Consider the following 19,594-nt stretch of genomic DNA (forward strand, 5'->3'; position numbering starts at 1 on the left):
GACGAGAGCCGTTACTGTATCTCAACAGCAGATGGCAGAGAGAGTCTGGCAACACCATTATTCGGATGCTTGTGTTGTTGACTCGTGGTGTGGTCCGAGCATCATGGTGTGGGGTGGGATTGGTCTTGCTCAGCGGGTCGGCCCTGTGGTCTTCCAGAACATCGGTCCAGGGAGAAGGAATGGTGTCACAGCAGCTCCCGTACATTGATGAAGTCTTGAGACCACACGCCATACCTCATTTGGCACATTGCTGCACCCACGAGTTTCAGCATGATAACACCCATGCCCACACTGCGAGAGCAACAAAACAATTCCTCCAGCAGAATCACATCAGAACCATGCAGTGGCCTGCCCTCAGTCCCGATTAAAATTCCATTGAGCACCTGAGGGACCAGATTCAAAGACGGCTGAATGACGTTCGACCAAGGCCGACAACTGCAGCTGAACTGCGTCAGGCGTTCCTCAGTGTGTGGGCTCAAGTGCCTTTGGCCTTCATCAACCGCCTCATCCATTCCATGTATCAACATTGCATAACAGTCATCAATGCACATGGAGGACACACGAGATACTGACTTGTGATGCTGCCATTTTCTCAGAGACTAGTGATGTTTCACTTTAAGAACATTTGATACTTCAATTTCAACCTTGATGATCAGTTTTGCCAAGTTTCATCTTTTTAATATGTTACAAAGTATGTTTACATGTTTGGACAAATAAGGTTTCTCATATATCTATCCATGGTGATGTTTCTTTTGCGGTTTAGTATATAATCACCACGCCTATCACACTGGGCATGGAAGTAGCAACTGGCGTCGCTGGACTGACAGGAAAAGCTCTTAAATTTATTTCTCGTAAGTAGCAAAAGAAAGCATTAAAACATGATAGTATTCGTGTATTGGTTAACATTGAGGATCATATTTCAACAGCACTGGCTGATTGCAAGATATTCGAGGAGGAATTTGGTTTAGTGTTGTTAGAACTCACCAAATACAAAACAATGAAGCAGGAGATTCAATCAAATTCTCGTAAGACCAGTGGCATTAGTGAAGACAAGAAAGAAAAGTTCATAGAACAGCGGAGACAACAAGTGCGCCAAGTATTCTGTGCCAAAACCAAAGTGAGTGAGTGAGTGAGTTGTGTTTAACACCGCTTTTAACAGTATTCCAGTTATATCGTCGTGTGTCAGCTTAAAGTGGGAGGAAAGCCCGAATAGATGCAGGTCTCAGACATTTACCACTTCGGTGAAACCCACGAGCACGGGTATGGTGCTGACAAACCTAGAAACATAATCGGGGTGAACCAGGATTCGAACCCACAATCATAGGTTTCTGGCATGCCTAGGGGAGCCAAAACCAAAGAACTGGTTGAAGATTAAGAATGAATTGTTTCCTTGATCCATGACGATCTTTGGATCGTATTGTATAATTGACATGAAAATGACCTCTGTGGTAGCATTATTGGGGTATGAATCTGGTCAAGGTGGTACTGAGCCAGAACCCCCAATCCCTATACGACTGAACAGGTTGTATTTGGACATGAAATATCTGTAAAAGTACATTATAAGGAAGTTTAATAAAATCCTTTGAGCATGATTTTAAACCAAAAAGATATTTTGTCGCTTGTAGTGCTGGTGTCTTCTGTGTTAAGTACCAACTATTGGATAATAAAAGATGAACACCTAAAAGTAGGAACAATTTCTATAATGTCTGTGCCAAACCAAAATTCTTCATATCTTTGAAGACGACCATTACGTCTGAAGACAATAACTTTACTTTTGCTTATATTAGTAGACAATTTCCATTTATGACAATAAATCTTCATTTTGTTGAGGCATCTTTGCAAACCCATGACTGTACTGTTGAATAAGACCATATCATCTGCAAATATTAGAATAAAAAGTTCAATCATTCTTAATTGGATGTTAAGTTGCCTGTCTGAATTAAGAAAATCAACAATATCATTTACAAAGAATGAAAAAAGAAAGGGAGATGACTCACATCCCCGTCATACACCTGACTGGCAATGGAAAAAGTCTGTTTAGCCACCATTAACAAATATACAAGATTTAACATTTTCATACATATTTATAAGTCTTCTAAATATTTTTCCATTAGCATTACCTGTCCAGAGTTTGTAAAAACAAATACACACTGAATTGAACGCCGACTTAAGATCTTTGAATGCACAATAGAATCTACTTTTATGTAACAATAAGTATTTTTCAATCAAAGCATTGATAACATACACATGATCAGATGTTCTAAATCCTTTTCTAACATATTTAGTAATAAAGAAAATATTAGCTAAGCAGCTAATTCTTTAATTACTATGTCATAGAGACGAGGATTGACAAAAAGGTTGTCTTATTTCATTCCACTGACCGAATCTCAGCGACTTGCATGGAGAAGTAGAATGGCTCTCTACAGGGTGAGTTCATTATTTGTGTTGGGAGTTGGTAACCTGCTGGGCTGCAACCAAAGGGCCAAAACTTTGCATGCCTTCGACATCCTCTAGAGTCACATCACGAAGATAATGACTAGTGAAATCCGTGTTGGACCTCCAAAAACATCTTTCCATGATCGTTCTAATAGAACAGTTGCTGTGATTATTCCCCCTCGGAGGATCGTTTGGCGATCTCGTGAGCCTGATGGATGACTGTGTGTAACCACAGGGATATGGTGTTGTGACTAACTTAAGTCGTGGACGAAGGAGAGATGGGTGTAAATAACCACTTCCTTGAACCACGCCTAGTCTTAGACTGGTGGATGAAATCTTGAAGTGTTCGCACCGGGCACAGGAGAAGACCACCGTCATCTTTGGCTCCCACAATAGTCGATATTGGTGGGATGGTGAAGGAACGATCAGGTTGGCCTCGTAGTTGATTTTTTGCTTTAAAATCCCAGCACAAACCGAGATGTGCCACTCCGTGCGTCCCATGCTCAATACAGACCCGGGTGATGTCGCACAGCTGTGACGCTGTGGCTAAAGCCAAGAGAAAAACTGTTTTCTTGGTGAGGTAATAAAATGAGGATGCATAGAGGGGCTCGAAAAGGGGGCCCTTGCAAACCTCGAAATACCACGTTCAAGTTCGTGCGGAACTTGTCCTTCTGATCCTCAAGCCTGAATGAGCATTGTAGGGCCTGTAGTTCCGGGACCTTAGTCATCTTGCAATTTTCCGGAATGGCCAACAATGAGTTAATTGCAACGTAATTAAAGTGCAACATAAGTACGTAGTAATGGTGCTACCGTTCAAGTGTCAAGGAGGTATTCGGCTAGGAATTGTGGTAACAAAGTCGTAGGGTCTTGATTTTTTGCCTTGCAAAAGGTTTCAAATGATCCCCACTTCTCTGATAGAGGGACCTGCGGACCTGGTAACAGGGAGACATACTTCATGATTTGGTGGTTTAGGCAAGTAGCAAATAGGTCGATGTTTGGTTGCCCAAACTTCTGAAGCAGTAACTGGAATGCTTCTGTGTGAAGTTTCCTCTCGCTGGGACCCACCCTGTCTGGACACGATAATGCATCGGTATGTTTCAACATCCGGGGATGTGATGAACTATCAATTGTAGTTCCAGACTATCCACTTGTTGGAAAAATCTGAATTTCTGTTGAAGCAGGTAGTGGGAGGGCATTGTTTCCTGATAGCACAGACACCATACCAAGTGCTGTTGTCTGTGGATATTGCGAGTAGGGCGGACTGTAGCTGATTCTGCCAATGGGATATGGCCAGAATTAACGCTTCCAACCCCAAGTTGTTTATGTTACCTTCGATGAGCGCCATAGAATTGTTACTTTGTAACATAAAATTGATTGTTTAAAAAGTGTTGTTGAATGAGCATAGCATCACTGAATGCTTTTGGTCTCATCACATTGGAGATTTCAATGAAATATTGAGCGAATGGGATGATGAGACATTTTCTGAGATAATTCAAGACATTGAAGGTAAATGATTTTTTTTTTCATAATTACACAATCATAATCATAATTGATGTAATTTTCTTGGGCTTGGCCAAAGGGGAAGCATTTATTTCAACTCTATAATAGTTAAGACTTTCATACACCCACCTAATTTTGTGATTATTATTAGTCTCAACAGCTGTTGAAGCTGAAAACCGTTCTGAGATGGCCCCTGAACTAGGAAATACAGCCAGCATTTCCGTAGAGCCCCAAGTTCAAGTGTCCATCGACAGCTTTGTGTCCCTAGATGCAAAAGCAGTACAGGACATCGTGGATTGGAACCTATCCAAATCTACTGGGCGTAATACCTCCTGGGGAGTTAAAATATTTCGACGTAAGACATTGAAACACATACCTAACATTCCTTCACAGATTCGATCAACATCAGCAAGAGTTATCTCCCTTTCACCATTGCCATGATAGCAATATAAAGAGTGGCCACTGTGTCATCGCAACAATTGCCAATAATATGACAAGACTCACAAATATCATAACATAAATTAAATATTTCGTTTTGTAAGATTTGAGATATGTTATGTTGAATGGATTACGGAAATTTTCTGTCCATGATCAAAAAACTTAAGTGCGATGGCCTTGACCAGACAACAAATCATGCTGCTATCCACGAGAATGATTTAAAAAACAATTTTGAAAGTTTTGATACTGAAACTCCTTCCAGCTTGCTTCCTTAAGTGTGGTTCGACCTTACACTCAGTTTCACTCATTGTGGTAAAGAAAACCAAAGGGAATTAACTTCATCTTCCTTCCATGTATCCACAGATGAACAGGGTTTCAAGTTCATTGAAATGACCGACCAGGAAGTCACTAAAAATCACGGGGGGACCTCAAAGACTAAAATGGGCCCAACAAACGCATTTATGCAACATCAGACCAATTCTGTCCTGTACTTTCATTAAAAAAATAAATGTCTCTCCTCAATCCCAACAATGGTGGTTTTTACCAGGCTCCCAAGAGACAAGTCCACGTCCATGACACCGAATGGTACACCACAAGGCCAGTTTGTGTTAATGTCATTGTTAACATTGTTGGTGCATTTGGAATTCCCTTATACAATCTATATATAGCACGGGAATTACCTTCCTGTGACGTAATGCGTTGTAACTGGATGTAGCATGGTTCTGAATACATGAGTCAAAAGAAGACTTTGTTTTTGATTTCTATTAATCAATCAAGCTTATACAAAGTAGCTTGACGCTGATTGATCAAGTGAAACATGGTGTCAGAAGTTTCTGATTCCGTTGATGAACTTTAAAAGCATGGTAAACGCCTGACATTGCAGATATTTAGAACTTTCAAACTCTTATCAAGCGTTCGTTGTTGAGAACATGCTGATTCCACAATGGCGTCGTATCACATTCCCGCACCGCAAGAAATGAAACTTACGGGTGCTGTTTCCACTAGCTGGAAGAATTTTAAAGCAGAATGGGAGTTCTACATTTTTGCTATTGAATTAAATGAGAAAGACAAAGAAATTCAGGCTGCTGTGTTGTGTAGAGTATTGGGATAGAAACAGTCAAAGTTTTGAACAGTTTAGGGGTTACCAACGAAGAAGAGAAAGATCCTGCTCGCATTTTGACTAAACCAAATGGACATTTTCTGCCACACAAACATTTATTGTTTGAATGTGTGAAATTTGGACATGCAGATCAGACTAGCAAAGAAGGTGTAGATCAATATGTTTTCAGATTGCTTCAGTTAGCAGAGACATGTGAATTTGATGCATTAGAATCTGGATTGATCAGAGATAGACTAGTGATAGGAACTACAGATGAACACACACGTGATAGACTTTTAGAGAAAGACCAGTTCCGAATCTAGCAAGATGTATTGAATTGTTGAGAGCTGCAGAACTTTCACAAGATAACAAAGAAGAAATTAAGTCAGAAATATAGCAAGAAAGAGTACATGCACATCAGAAAGTAATAGAGAGAAGAACACATGACAAACAAAAGACTAAATTAAAGACTCAACAAAAGACTCAACAAAAGACACAGAGTGAAAGCAACACAAGTAACACAAGAAGTAACCATGGTAACAGACAACATGTATCATGCAAATACTGTGGTAACAGACACGCTTTCAACAGAAATGTATGCCCTGCATATGGTAAGAAGTGTTGCAAGTTTAATCATCTCTCTAAGATGTGTTACATGAAAAGAAATAGAACTGTTCATCAAGCACATTACACGGATCAGAGTAAAAGTGAAGATGAGTCTGATGAAGATGAATCTGTGTTTGCAGTGCATAGAGTAGGTTCCACAAGCAAGAAAAAACGCAAATCACAATTTATGATACAGATGAAGTACTCTACTACCCATTCACATACTTTCAAGACAACACAACTTGACACTGGTGCGAGTTGCAGTGCTGTGTCGTATGCAGATTTGATTGACATTCTACATACAGATCATGTTGACCTTGACCCACATGGAGGCAAGATGAAGTTTTATGATGGAAGAGTTATCACTCCTCTAGGCTCCTACACGCTTGATGTAGAATACAATGGTAATCGAAGTAGAATCATCTTTGATATCAAAACTGCTCCATGGCCGATCATCGATGGGAATACATGTGTAAACATGGACTGGATCAAGATAGTGAACCAGGTGAACTCAGAGGAAGATATACCTCCTTTAGAGACTTTAATCAAAGAATACAGTCATGTATTCAAAGGCCTAGGATGCCTCCCAGGCGAGTACCATATTGAAAGTCATGAAAGAGTTCAGCCTGTCCAGCATGTGCCACGTCGAGTGCCTGTTCCTCTTCGAGACAAGCTCAAGGAGAAGATTGACGATATGGAGCGAAATGGAATAATTGCCAAAGTTGCTCCTCACACATACTGGTTAAGCAGTCTAGTTGCAGTTCAAAAGCCACACAAGCTCAGAGTGTGTATTGATCCAAAGGACTTAAACCGAGCCAAAAAACGTCCCAAGTATCAAATGCCTGTGATAGATGAGATTTTGCCTAAGCTCTCTAAGGCAAAAGTATTCACAGTTCTGGATGCTAAGGATTGGTTCTTTCAAGTCAAGCTAGACCAACCTAGTTCCCATTTGACTACTTTCTGGACTCCGTTTGGAAGATATCGCTATCTCAGGATGCCACAAGGGATAAGCAGTGCTCCTGAGGAATATCAACGAAGACAAACAGAGGCGGTGTCGGGATTGAATGGTGTCGACGTAATCCATGATGATGTCTTGTGTTATGGTTCCGGTGACAATCTTGAAGAAGCCAAGAAGGATCACAACAGAAATCTCCTCAATCTATTCAAGCGAGCCATACAAGTCAACCTCAAGTTCAATCGTAAGAAGTTTCGACCATGTCTGATTACAGTACCATAAATGAGACAACTTCTCACAAGCAAAGGTCTACAACTTGATCCATCAAAAGTTGCAGCAATAGTCGATCTACCTCATCAGAATGATAAGAAAGCAGTCCAACGATTGCTTGGATGCATCAACTACTTGTCAAAGTTCATGCCTAGACTCTCAGATGTGTGTGAACCACTCAGACGAGTGACCAAGAGGTCATGTGAATTTATGTGGGAGAGTCAACAAGAAGAAGCCTTCACCACAATCAAGTCTTTCATAAGTACAGCTCCAGTGCTCAAGTACTATGATGTGAATGATGAGGTAACCATTCAGTGTGATGCATCTGAATCAGGTTTGGGTGCTACTTTGCTCCAGCAAGGTCAGCCAGTTGCTTTTGCCTCTAAAGCTCTTTCACAGACTGAACGTCGCTACGCACAAATCGAGAAGGAATGTCTTGCGATTGTGTTGCCTGTGTAAGAACCAGTACATTCAAGGCAAAGATGTCATCAACGTTCAATCGGATCACAAATCCCTAGTTCCGATCTTTCTCAAGCTGCTTCACAAAGCTCCGAAGAGACTCCAGAGGATGCTCTTACGCTTACAGAAGTATAACCTCTTGATCACTCAAGAGAAAGAGTTGTTCAACGAGATAGCTCAAATCAATCAAGTAGACTACATGAGACTTTCAAGCAGCTCACATACTCAAATTCAAGATCCAGCTCTACAGACCCTCATGACAATAGTGATGTTGGGATGGCCTGACACAAGGGACGAAGTGCCAATAGGGATATGCGAGTATTGGGCGTATCGTGACAAACTGACAGTCCAAGATGGTGTCCTCTACAAGGGCATGAATGTCATCATACCAGTGACAATGCGACCACAGATGATCGCAAGAGCGCATTCTAACCTGATAACTAACAGTATACATATGCATTGCACAGGTTAGCTTGTTAAAATTAATATTAATAATGGACAGGTTTTCATAGAAAATTATCGTATGGTATGGTGCATGTAATAAATAACATTCAATGGTATGACATAACCATTGCTATTGCCTTTATAAACTCAACAATACCAAAGTAATAAATAAAATCCCTTCTTACAGTCAATTATCTGTACAGATATCTTTATGAGATATAACCCGATGGAAGAACAAGAGTATGCACCTCCAAATTAATGCGACTGCAGACCCCTAGCCTAAAATGTGACTCAGTATTAACACGACTAATGCGTTAATTTCAAGATTTACTGTTCATACACTTGTATACCTATGACTAGCTTGTCAGCCAGTGGCAGGAGAGCCATCATCATCTTTGTTTTGTTTGTTTGTTGTTTGACGCCGCATTCAGCAACATTGAAGCTATATGACAGCAGTCTGTAAATAATCGAGGCTGGATCAGACAATCCAGTGATTGATATCATGAGCATCGATCCACGCAATTGGGATACAATGACATGCATCAACCAAGTCCGCGATCCTGACTACTCAATCCTGTTAGTTGCCTCTTACGACAAGCATAGGTTGTTGAAGACCTATTCTACCCCGGATCTTATGAGTCTCATCTTTTTTGTACCCATTAGCCTTGAGCCCTTTGGAACTGCACTGTGTAACAATACTCTAATTTAGTTTAATCAAATCTAAGCTACACTCAATTTATGAATGATATTTTAAATCTATACTGGATTTGAGTTCAAATTCTCTTTTGCATGGTAGAAAGATATTGATGGAACTTGATTTCCATTTTGCTGTAGTTAATGAAAATAGAACCAATTTTTATGTTGATCTGCTTCATTTTCAGATCAAGTGCCAAGCCTGCTTTGCTGTACGTAATTTGGCCTCTGATGGTGAGTGTCACAGAGTCATTATCTCTGGGTCAGATATTTAGAGTTCAGGTCATGAAAAGGATTAAGTGATCCCTTATGCGTTTAAGAAACCATTGATTATGTGGGTTTGAATTAAAGATCTGCCTCGATTTTGGTTCCTTGTCAGCACATACCCTTTCTTGTGGATTGTACCAAAGTTGTTAACATCTCAGATCTGCATCACAACTAGCTGACATACCATGATATATAACTGAATAATGTTCAAACCAAACTAACTCCCTCACTTGTTTATTTATGAAAGAAAAAGAATTGTGTCTCAGTTTTTGCCCATTCCACAGCTATTTTTGAATAACATGTTACATGTGTGTATTTGAATAAAAATACCGTGTAAAGTCTTTTAAGATTTCACTTTCCCAGGTTACTTTAGTTTCAACTTCATTTTTACCTCACCTGACTGAAAATCAAGTGAGATAATGTCATGGCCTGTTTCGTGTCAGCAGTCAGTCGTCAATTAAAATCTTCTGAGAAGCCACTGAATATTTCCAATATGGCAGTTACATTTGAAAAACCTATTTGTGGCCTCACTCGTACAAAAAGTCTTTAAGTTTGGTGCATGTGTAGTTTATCCAGTATTGGGGGTCTACATATATCTTCCATTTTTGCAATATTTTAAATTTGACTCTCGTTTAACTTTTTGACTCACTTTTACTCAGCCATTTTCTTTAAAAGTGTAATGAAATTTGGTATATGTGTAGTTGGTAGCAGGGCTTAACACATGTTTCATTGTTCACCAGTTTTAATTATGACCTTCATTTAACATAGCACTTTGACCCTGCTTTTTATTTCTTTGAAAATACATTTCCTCACATTGTAAACATCATCTCCTTAGAAAGCACTGGCCCAATGAAGCACAAACTGTTACTTCCAACCTCTGATGACACCTGAATCTGTTCACGAGGCTTGTATCTGATCTTCAGCAGGAACCATTCTTTTGTTTTTCAAATGGACTGAAATTTGTTTCATTTGGTTTTGGAGCTTCATTGACCTTTGCTCTCTATTATTTACAGACCACCGTCATATAGCTGGAATATTGCTGAGTGCGGTGTTAAACAACAAACAAACAACCAACAAACCAACATCCACCATACTGAAAGATGATACGCCTTATATTATGCTCCTTACTCAGCCTTCATTCAAAACATAATGATATTTGCTAAATGTAGTTAGTAGTGGATCTCAACACAATGTTTTACATATTGTTCTAATTTCGACCATTGCACTTTAACTATGCTCGTACATTCTCTCAAAATGCATTTCCTTGTACTGTAAACAACTCTGAAACAGCTGTGCCAAAGAAGCTGAAACTTCATTCACTTGTTCTCATCAATGCTGCCAACTGAAGTTCGAGCATCATAAACAGTTTCTGCTAGGTATGAGCATGATATGTGGGAGTATTGTGGACAGTCCCTGCTAGGTATGAGCATGACATGTTTGAGTATTGTGGACAGTCCCCTCTAGGTATGAGCACAGTATGTTTGAGTATTGTGGACAGTCTCTGCTAGGTATGAGCACGATATGTTTGAGTATTGTGGACAGTCTCTGCTAGGTATGAGAACAGTATGTTTGAGTATTGTGGACAGTCTCTGCTAGGTATGAGCACGATATGTTGGAGTATTGTGGACAGTCTCTGCTAGGTATGAGAACAGTATGTTGTAGTATTGTGGACAGTCTCTGCTAGGTATGAGAACAGTATGTTGGAGTATTGTGGACAGTCTCTGCTATGTATGAGAACAGTATGTTGTAGTATTGTGGACAGTCTCTGCTAGGTATGAGCATGATATGTTGGAATATTGTGGACAGTCTCTGCTAGGTATGAGCACGATATGTGGGAGTATTGTGGACAGTCTCTGCTAGGTATGAGAACAGTATGTTGGAGTATTGTGGACAGTCCCTGCTAGGTATGAGCATGATATGTGGGAGTATTGTGAACAGTCCCCTCTAGGTATGAGCACAGTATATTGGAGTATTGTGGACAGTCTCTGCTAGGTATAAGCATGATGATATGATAGAGTATTGTGGACAGTCTCTGCTAGGTATGAGCATGATATGTTGGAGTATTGTGGACAGTCTCTGCTAGGTATGAGCATGATATGTTGGAGTATTGTGGACAATCCCTGCTAGGTATGAGCACGATGATATGTTGGAGTATTGTGGACAGTCTCTGCTAGGTATGAGCACGATATGTTGGAGTATTGTGGACAGTCTCTGCTAGGTATAAGCACGATGCCATGTGGGAGTATTGTGGACAGTCTCTACTAGGTATGAGCACAGTATGTTAGAGTATTGTGGACAGTCTCTACTAGGTATGAGCATGATATGTTTGAGTATTGTGGACAGTCTCTGCTAGGTATTAGAACAGTATGTTTGAGTATTGTGGACAGTCTCTGCTAGGTATGAGCATGATATGTTTGAGTATTGAGGACAGTCTCTGCTAGGTATGAGAACAGTATGTTTGAGTATTGTGGACAGTCTCTGCTAGGTATGAGCATGATATGTTAGAGTATTGTGGACAGTCTCTGCTAGGTATGAGAACAGTATGTTGTAGTATTGTGGACAGTCTCTGCTAGGTATGAGCACGATATGATGTAGTATTGTGGACAGTCTCTGCTAGGTATGAGCATGATATGTTGGAGTATTGTGGACAGTCTCTGCCAGGTATGAGCATGACATGTTGGAGTATTGTGGACAGTCTCTGCCAGGTATGAGCATGACATGTTGGAGTATTGTGGACAGTCTCTGCTAGGTATGAGCACGATATGTTGGAGTATTGTGGACAGTCTCTGCTAGGTATGAGAACAGTATGTTTGAGTATTGTGGACAGTCTCTGCTAGGTATGAGCACGTTATGATGTAGTATTGTGGATATTAAAAAAGTGGCGTTAAACCCAACTCACTCACTCACTATGCCCTACATCGCGAAGTTCGAACTTCAGTTGTGAAATTTGTTGTTGATAACCAAAATACTATTACCAATTTGAAATAAACCAGACATTCCAACCTGGATACTCAGAGAAACATTGAACATACCTGATGTGACAGTGACAGTAAGAGTGCCACTGGTAATTTGGGCTGTATTTTTATCAACATTCTGCAGGATACCTGAAAGTTATCACCAACCAGTGGATGTGGGATCATTATTGTTATGTGAGAGGGATTGATTACATTGTCACTTGCAATTATTTGTATATATTTTGCAATTATTAATGGCGCTAATTGTCACCGATTGAAAAATATATTGATAGTCCTAGTAGATCAGGCAACATATGTTTGTTTACATTATGCAGGGGTCATTGCGTGCAAATTATTCCTAATTATTTAAAAAATTAGAAGTGTATTTTGCTCATTAACCGCTTTAACTTTAGTGAAATTAACTTGTCAGGTTGGTCCTAGGTGGGGTTAATACATAAGATAACCTATTTGATTGATCAGGCGACCAGCAGGTACTGTTTGTGAGGTATGGTATCCTGGAAGCTCTGCACAAGGTAATGAAGGCAACATCCTACAGCACACAGCCCCTTGCTGCACACATGCTGGCTGCAGCACTTGGCTGTCTCAGGAACCTGTCAATTTTGAAAGCAAATGAGGTAATGATTTCCTTTCATCTTTGCATTCTTTTGATCATGAACAGGGTTATACAACTATATCATGTTCTGGATGTTGCCATCTTCCCAAGGCAAGGGAATTAACTGACTGTAAAAGTCCAGTTTCCACCCTTGCAGAACTAGGCTGGAATTTCTGGGCTCAATCGTAGCGCTGCTAGTGGCTAATATGAGTTCGTCCCTTCTATGTCTCTCCTACTGACCAATCAGATTACTAACACTTACATTTGCTTCAAACAAAGTGGTGGCGCCCAGTCAAGATGATCTGATCGATAATCAAAATCTATATTATGATAAAACGCGTCTTACTTCGTGAAGTGCATCAAATCATGTGAGCACTTTCATTGAAAACATGAAAAGATTTGGAAAATATCTGTTGACGCTGAGTTGTTTGGTACACATGCTTTGCAAATCCTGCAATCGACTTAAGTCTCCATGGCAGTCTATGAACCAGATGTTGATTTCGTTACCTGAATTTGATTGGACTGTGCATAGACTCGTTAGTCCAGCTAAAATATAATTCCATAATTCCAGCCTAGTTCGGCAAGGGTGGAAAGTGGACTTTTACAGTCATTACTAACATCCAGGTCTCTTGACTTAGTGCAAAGAGTTGATTTATTATCTTCATCTATGGAGGTATGTACGGAAGCCTTTTAGGGCCATTTGTTTTTTTTTGTTTTTTTCGATACTATCTTGAAATTTCAAGATACTAAGTTGAAATTTCAAGATTCTAAGTTGAAATTTCAAGATTCTAAGTTGAAATTTCAAGATACTAAGTTGAAATTTCAAGATTTTAAGTTGAAATTTCAAGATACTAAGTTGAAATTTCAAGATACTAAGTTGAAATTTCAAGATACTATCTTGAAATTTCAAGATAATAAGTTGAAATTTCAAGATACTAAGTTGAAATTTCAAGATACTAAATTGAAATTTCAAGATAATAAGTTGAATTTTCAAGATAATAAGTTTTTAACATCCTAAGATGTAAAAATAGGTTTGAAGTGAATAATCTTGAAATATCAACTTAGTATCTTGAAATTTCAACTTCTCTATCTTGAAATTTCAACTTCTCTATCTTGAAATTTCAACTTAGTATCTTGAAATTTCAACTTCTCTATCTTGAAATTTCAACTTAGTATCTTGAAATTTCAACTTCTCTATCTTGAAATTTCAACTTCTCTACCTTGAAATTTCAACTTAGTATCTTGAAATTTCAAGATAGTATCTTGAAATTTCAACTTAGTATCTTGAAATTTCAAGATAGTATCGAAAAAATTAAAAAACCAGACGGCCCTAAAAGGCTTCCGTAGGTATGTTATAACCCTCATTTAGCATAATTTATGTTGGGGTCTCTGTGGCCATTACATGTTGTAACAAGGACAGAGCATTATCTAGGTAAAAGATTACCATATGAATAAATTTGTTTGAAGGTAAGAGTTGTAGAAATAGAATGATACAATAAGGGTTTATCCAATTGGACATCTTTTTATAAACATTCAAATCAGGCTCCAAACTGGGCTTTGTAGGTGATTGAATCCTGGGTATTTTATAAAATGGTAAAATTGATTTAAAAAACCCACTACACTTGACACTAAACAAACACTAAAAGACCTACATGGGAGCATTTTCAGGGCTGTTTGACAAACCCCCCATTGTTCTTACTGCTTCTATAGTTTGTGAAAAACAATCTTCTCACATGTAATTGGGTGATGGTTAAGGTCACTTTGTCACTTGTGTTCAAGATAATGCGGCATTAATGTTTGGAATTTGACTAGATTTAGTACATATGATTTTTGAGGCTAGTAAGTTCACTGACTGAATGTCTTGTTTCCACCCCTTGCTGAACTAGACTGGAATTTCTGAGTTATATTTTGGCTGGACTAATGAGTCTATGCATAGTCCAATGAAAACTGCCTTTAACAACTCCGGTTCGGGCGCAGTAATAATTATTCAACTAAACTGCACGAAATGACAATATTGTCTAATAACAGTTGGATGCTGATACCAACTAGTTTAACAGTTGGTTGCTGATGCAAGGCAAACAATATCTTGGCAAACTTTGCAGCATGCAATGTCATAGATAGGCATGAGAAACTCCTCACATAAACCATGTACATTGTGTACAGAGGCGATGAATAAAAAAAAAAAAATGGCAAATCAGTTCAAGACCTGGCCAGACTTTGCAGAGCCTAAAATATCGTGGATTGATGCTACTTGAATAATTCCTAATGCATCCACTTAACATACTTGTTTCATAACAGGTGAGTGTTGATGCAAGGCAATGCAATATCTTGATAAGCTTTGCAGCATGAAGTGTCACTTCAGAGAAACTCCCTTCATAAAACGAGTACAATGTGTACCAAGGCGACAAAAAGAAATAATTTTAAAATACTGGCAACGCAGTTAAAAGCCCTGTCATCCTTTGCAGAGCATGAAATATCATGGATTGATAATACTGGAATAACTCCTCATACAGCAAAACTATTTACTAGTTTAATAACAGTTGCATGTTGATGGAAGGCAATATGTATCTTGGCAAACTTTGTAGTTGCAGCATGAAAAGTGATAGACAATAATGTGAGCGAAAACACCCTTCCTGAGACATGTACAATGTGTACAACCTATTCCACCTTTGCAGAGAATGACCTACCGGTATCATGAATAGAATAACTCCTCATACAGCTAACATGGCATGGGATGGAAGGATGGGTAATGAAACCCAATTCCTGAGGGAAAGCTTACGGCTGACTGGAAGTTAAACTAGTAGTATAGGTAATGATGGTTCTGCCGCAACCCCACTGGAGCTGGATTTATATACCTATACTGCTACTACAGGTGGCATTTTTTATGCCAAAATGATTATGCGATTCAACAATAGTCATGAGATTAAGTTAAATTGGCTCCAGCTCACCAATACCTGGGGCCATTCAGTCTAAATGGTAATAGAAATATTCTTTATTATTTTTATCAATAAAGCGATATTCAACATTTTTATTAAGTTCTTCGTTCATTTTACTAGGAGACCAGACTATATAACTACACTCTTCTTGTAAATTGATAAGAAAGAATTGATAACCATATTTGGTTGGTTTGACATCACTGATATAATAAAAACCTTGTGGTAATTCTCTCCATTTAATAGCTTTTTCGATCTCCATTATTATATATATTTATGTAAGCATTTGTCTAAATGTGATCAAACGATAGTAAGCAATCTATTTTTAATCTCCAACCAGTTCTTTGGTTTTGGCACAGAATAATTGACGCGCTTGTTGCCTCCCCTGTTCTATGAACTTTTTTTTCTCGTCTTCGCTAATACCACTGGTCTTACGAGATTTTGATCGAATCTCCTGCTTCATTGCATTGTATTTGGTGAGTTCCGACAGCACTAAACGAAACTCATCCTCGGATATCTTACAATCGACCATTGCTGTCGAAATATGATCCTCAATGCTGTTCAACTTTGCTTCGGCGAGTATCCGAATATTATCGTGTTTTAATGCTTTCTTGTGCAACCTACGAGAAATGAATTTTATTGCTATTCCTGCCAGTCCCGCGACTCCAGCAGCTATTTCCATGCCGAGCACGATAGGCGCGGCGATTATAGTTGATAATAAACCAACACCAGCTACACCGAGTCCCATGCCAGCTGCTACAAGCGCGGTGTCAACTCTGTCCAGAGCATTCACGGCTCTGCGATACTTTTTATACAATCCAAGTCTCAACTCCCTATCCTTCTCTATTCGATGTTTTATGTCGCTTATTTGATGTAATCGAAATCCATCAACAGTTTCCATCTTTTCAAATGCCTCATCGAGCGCCGGATATAAACTCATAGTGTATATTACAAATATATAAGTCTTTAATTGGTCTTCCTTAAATGTTTTGAGAGTATACATCAACCTTATCAAATGAATATTATATGGCAAGAATATCTTAGTAAGAGAAACACTACCACTTTTAATAATTTGAACCCCCTCGAGGGTTGCAACGGGCGATGCTCCGATATGAATAATACTGCAACGTTGACGCTCGTGTTTCTTGAGCCATTTAATCGATAGACCTGTTAATATTTCAAAGGCATCTACCGGTGCATCTCCGAACAAGACTTCAATAATAAGCGTAGAAATATTAGGTATTGCACTCCAGTTAACTTTAATATCATCGAATTCTGTAACCAAATTTAAACTAACATTTTGTAAGGCCGGACGACTATATAACATATGACCTGGGTCTTCTGGCAGGGGAGTGACACTTTTTTGTTTTGACGGGATATAAGCCACGAGTACGATACCACTATTTATTATCTTAGTTAAATTATGTCCCTTACCCATCATCACATAAGGTGGGGTAATGACGATATTCAATAGCCACTCGATATTTGCTTCGACCATAGTCCATTTATTCTCACCGTTGCGAGTAATATTGTACGAAGTGTTTTTAAGGAGTCTACTAACATCGACATCGCTTAAATCTTCTAGATTACCCGTGAATGTAACTTCTTTCCGCTTGTATACATTATCGTCTCCGAGATCGGAAAGCGCAATTGTATTACATTGTCTGAGCGTTCCAGGGCCTGATGCATCAACCATTATTTATAATATGGAGTGTTACACTTAAGTATCCTATATGTACAGGTTGGTGTTTTGCATCTAATACAGAAATTTTGAGGTCTGAAATAATACCCCGCTTTAATTTTTTATATTGTAATTTTGAGAAAAATACCGTTCTACCACTATTATATTTTTCATTTTTCACTGGAATAGATCTGAGCAGAGTTGAAGGACTTTCTAGTTGAATATTATCCGTCGTGCTTATTTGATCAAGATGGATGGACAACTCTTTATAGAGAACTAAATCGGGTAATTTATCTCCTTGCCGTGTTTGGTTGGGTGGTATTAATATAAATACTTTTTCCTCTCCTTATAAAAATCCAAGTGTTTTTGTTAAGTCCAGGACAATACCTACTTCCTTTTCTCCAGTGTTCAAAATCAGCATCCCATTCGACTCATTTTGTGTGAGACTAACTCCCAAAGGTTTAAAAATTTCATCATTGAGTGAGCATACGCTGTAATACCCATCAGGTATAAAGTGTTCTTTTTTATTTATTAAGAACCTATAATTATCTCTCGCAATACTTATATTGGTCCACAGCGGGTAATACGTTATATCGCATAGGGCGACTTTGAGTTGTCCATCCGAGTTATCGATAGTATGAAGCAGTTCAATAGACTGACCATTTGTTATTCCCGGGAGTGTAACATACATATTAAATATACAATGATACTATATCATAACTTAAATATGAAATCAACTTACATTACTAATCAATCAATTATAGTAACTGCCTCTGGTGCTGAATTTTTCGTTAAATTCCCCGATATCTTTAAAAATTACAGGGTCACGGCAACTAGCGATAAAATGGTGCACGATTGGTTTCACAATCCGATGCAATTTTGGCAGAATAAGTTAAACTTTGCCATATGGTGTGCCACAACGGGATGTGGCGTATCTCTTTATTCCCCAGGATATATGCTGAATGAGTCTGTTATAATATTTCACATGTACTATCAGATTAGACGTATACTTAAAGAAATTAGTGCTCCGTTACCGCATGATCGAGCGTGGAATTCCACAAATAATAATTATGATAGGTGGGCATTCGAACGTATTTGTCAGGAATTTAATGTTTCTACGAGTAAAGATTGGCGCATTAAAAGAGCAAACCATGGTCTAGGTGTTCCTCACACAGGGGAAATAACCGTCAAAGAAGAAGCGATTATTTATATAAAGAACTTAATAAATATAAAGTTGATTTTCCTAAGTTGTTGCGTACCAGCAAACTTTATGTAAGATTACATAATATTTTCTTAAAAACTCATAATTGGGATAACAACTGGCAACTTTTTAATAATGATTGGAGGAAAGATATTATGAGTTTTAAGAGTGGCTTGCCTTATATTGTTAAAAAAATTATACAACTGAACGATACCACAAACGCTTGGAATGAATTTCTTAATGATAAAACGGAAAATAATTTTACTAACCCAGACCCAGGATTTGTAAGAGTTAATGAATCGATAAGAACTTATGTATGGGCAATTCTCAGAGCACAATCGCAAACACGAACGTCCATTATCGGTTCTGGGACGGCGCTCGATGCGCAAAAACAGTTTGTCGCAAACGTCGAGGACGCCATTAATTCACCAGTTGACATACCATCGTTTATAAAGTGTTTTCAAGATGTATTACAGTACGCTCAATCCAAAGTGAACTACGTTTATGCGCCGGGACTATACATGTCTCCGAGTAATATGGAACTTAAGATCGGTCAAGTGATAGGCTATAATAATAAAATTGTTATTGCTACCGATCAACAAAAACCAGGTATAAATTCAGATATTAACGTCGAATCAATAATGCAAACAATCACAGGTGAAAAGGGATTAGTCAAGCCACAAACACCAACTATCGCTCAACCATCTACTAACGCACAAGTGTCACCGCATATTGCAGCTAAAAATCAACAACATATCGATGAAAAAACAGCGCTTGTATTAGGTGGAGTCGCGGCCGGTTTACTCATGATTTGGTTAAATAGTTCATAGTGAACTGATTTGGTTAAATAGTTCTTAGCGGATACGTACAACAGCCCTGCGATTTCTACGATCAGTGCCCACAAGTTTTGACTAAGCCAAGTGGTGGTCTTAGCTAATAAATTCAATAGCCAGGAAACAACACTCCCTATTATACCGGGAAGTGTGGCCGCGGCTTTCTCAGCGAGCTTTCCCAGTGCTGAACCTAATGCTTTTAAATGCTTTTT

At 38.7% G+C, this 19,594-nt stretch overlaps 1 protein-coding gene across 3 annotated transcripts in view; it reads left to right on the forward strand.

Moving 5' to 3' along the window:
- Positions 1-19,594, forward strand: part of LOC139477956 (uncharacterized) — a 405,897-nt gene that overhangs the window by 115,299 nt on the left and 271,004 nt on the right. For all 3 annotated transcript variants that reach the window (XM_071260404.1, XM_071260406.1, XM_071260405.1), the window contains 2 exons: positions 9,089-9,134; positions 12,602-12,756. In XM_071260404.1, coding sequence (XP_071116505.1) covers positions 9,089-9,134; positions 12,602-12,756 — 201 coding nt within the window. The remainder of the gene's footprint in view (positions 1-9,088; positions 9,135-12,601; positions 12,757-19,594) is intronic.

The sequence above is a fragment of the Haliotis cracherodii genome, unplaced genomic scaffold (assembly GCF_022045235.1).
Source record: "Haliotis cracherodii isolate W230 unplaced genomic scaffold, xgHalCrac1.p SCAF_1, whole genome shotgun sequence".
NCBI classification, from domain to species: Eukaryota; Metazoa; Mollusca; class Gastropoda; order Lepetellida; family Haliotidae; genus Haliotis; species Haliotis cracherodii.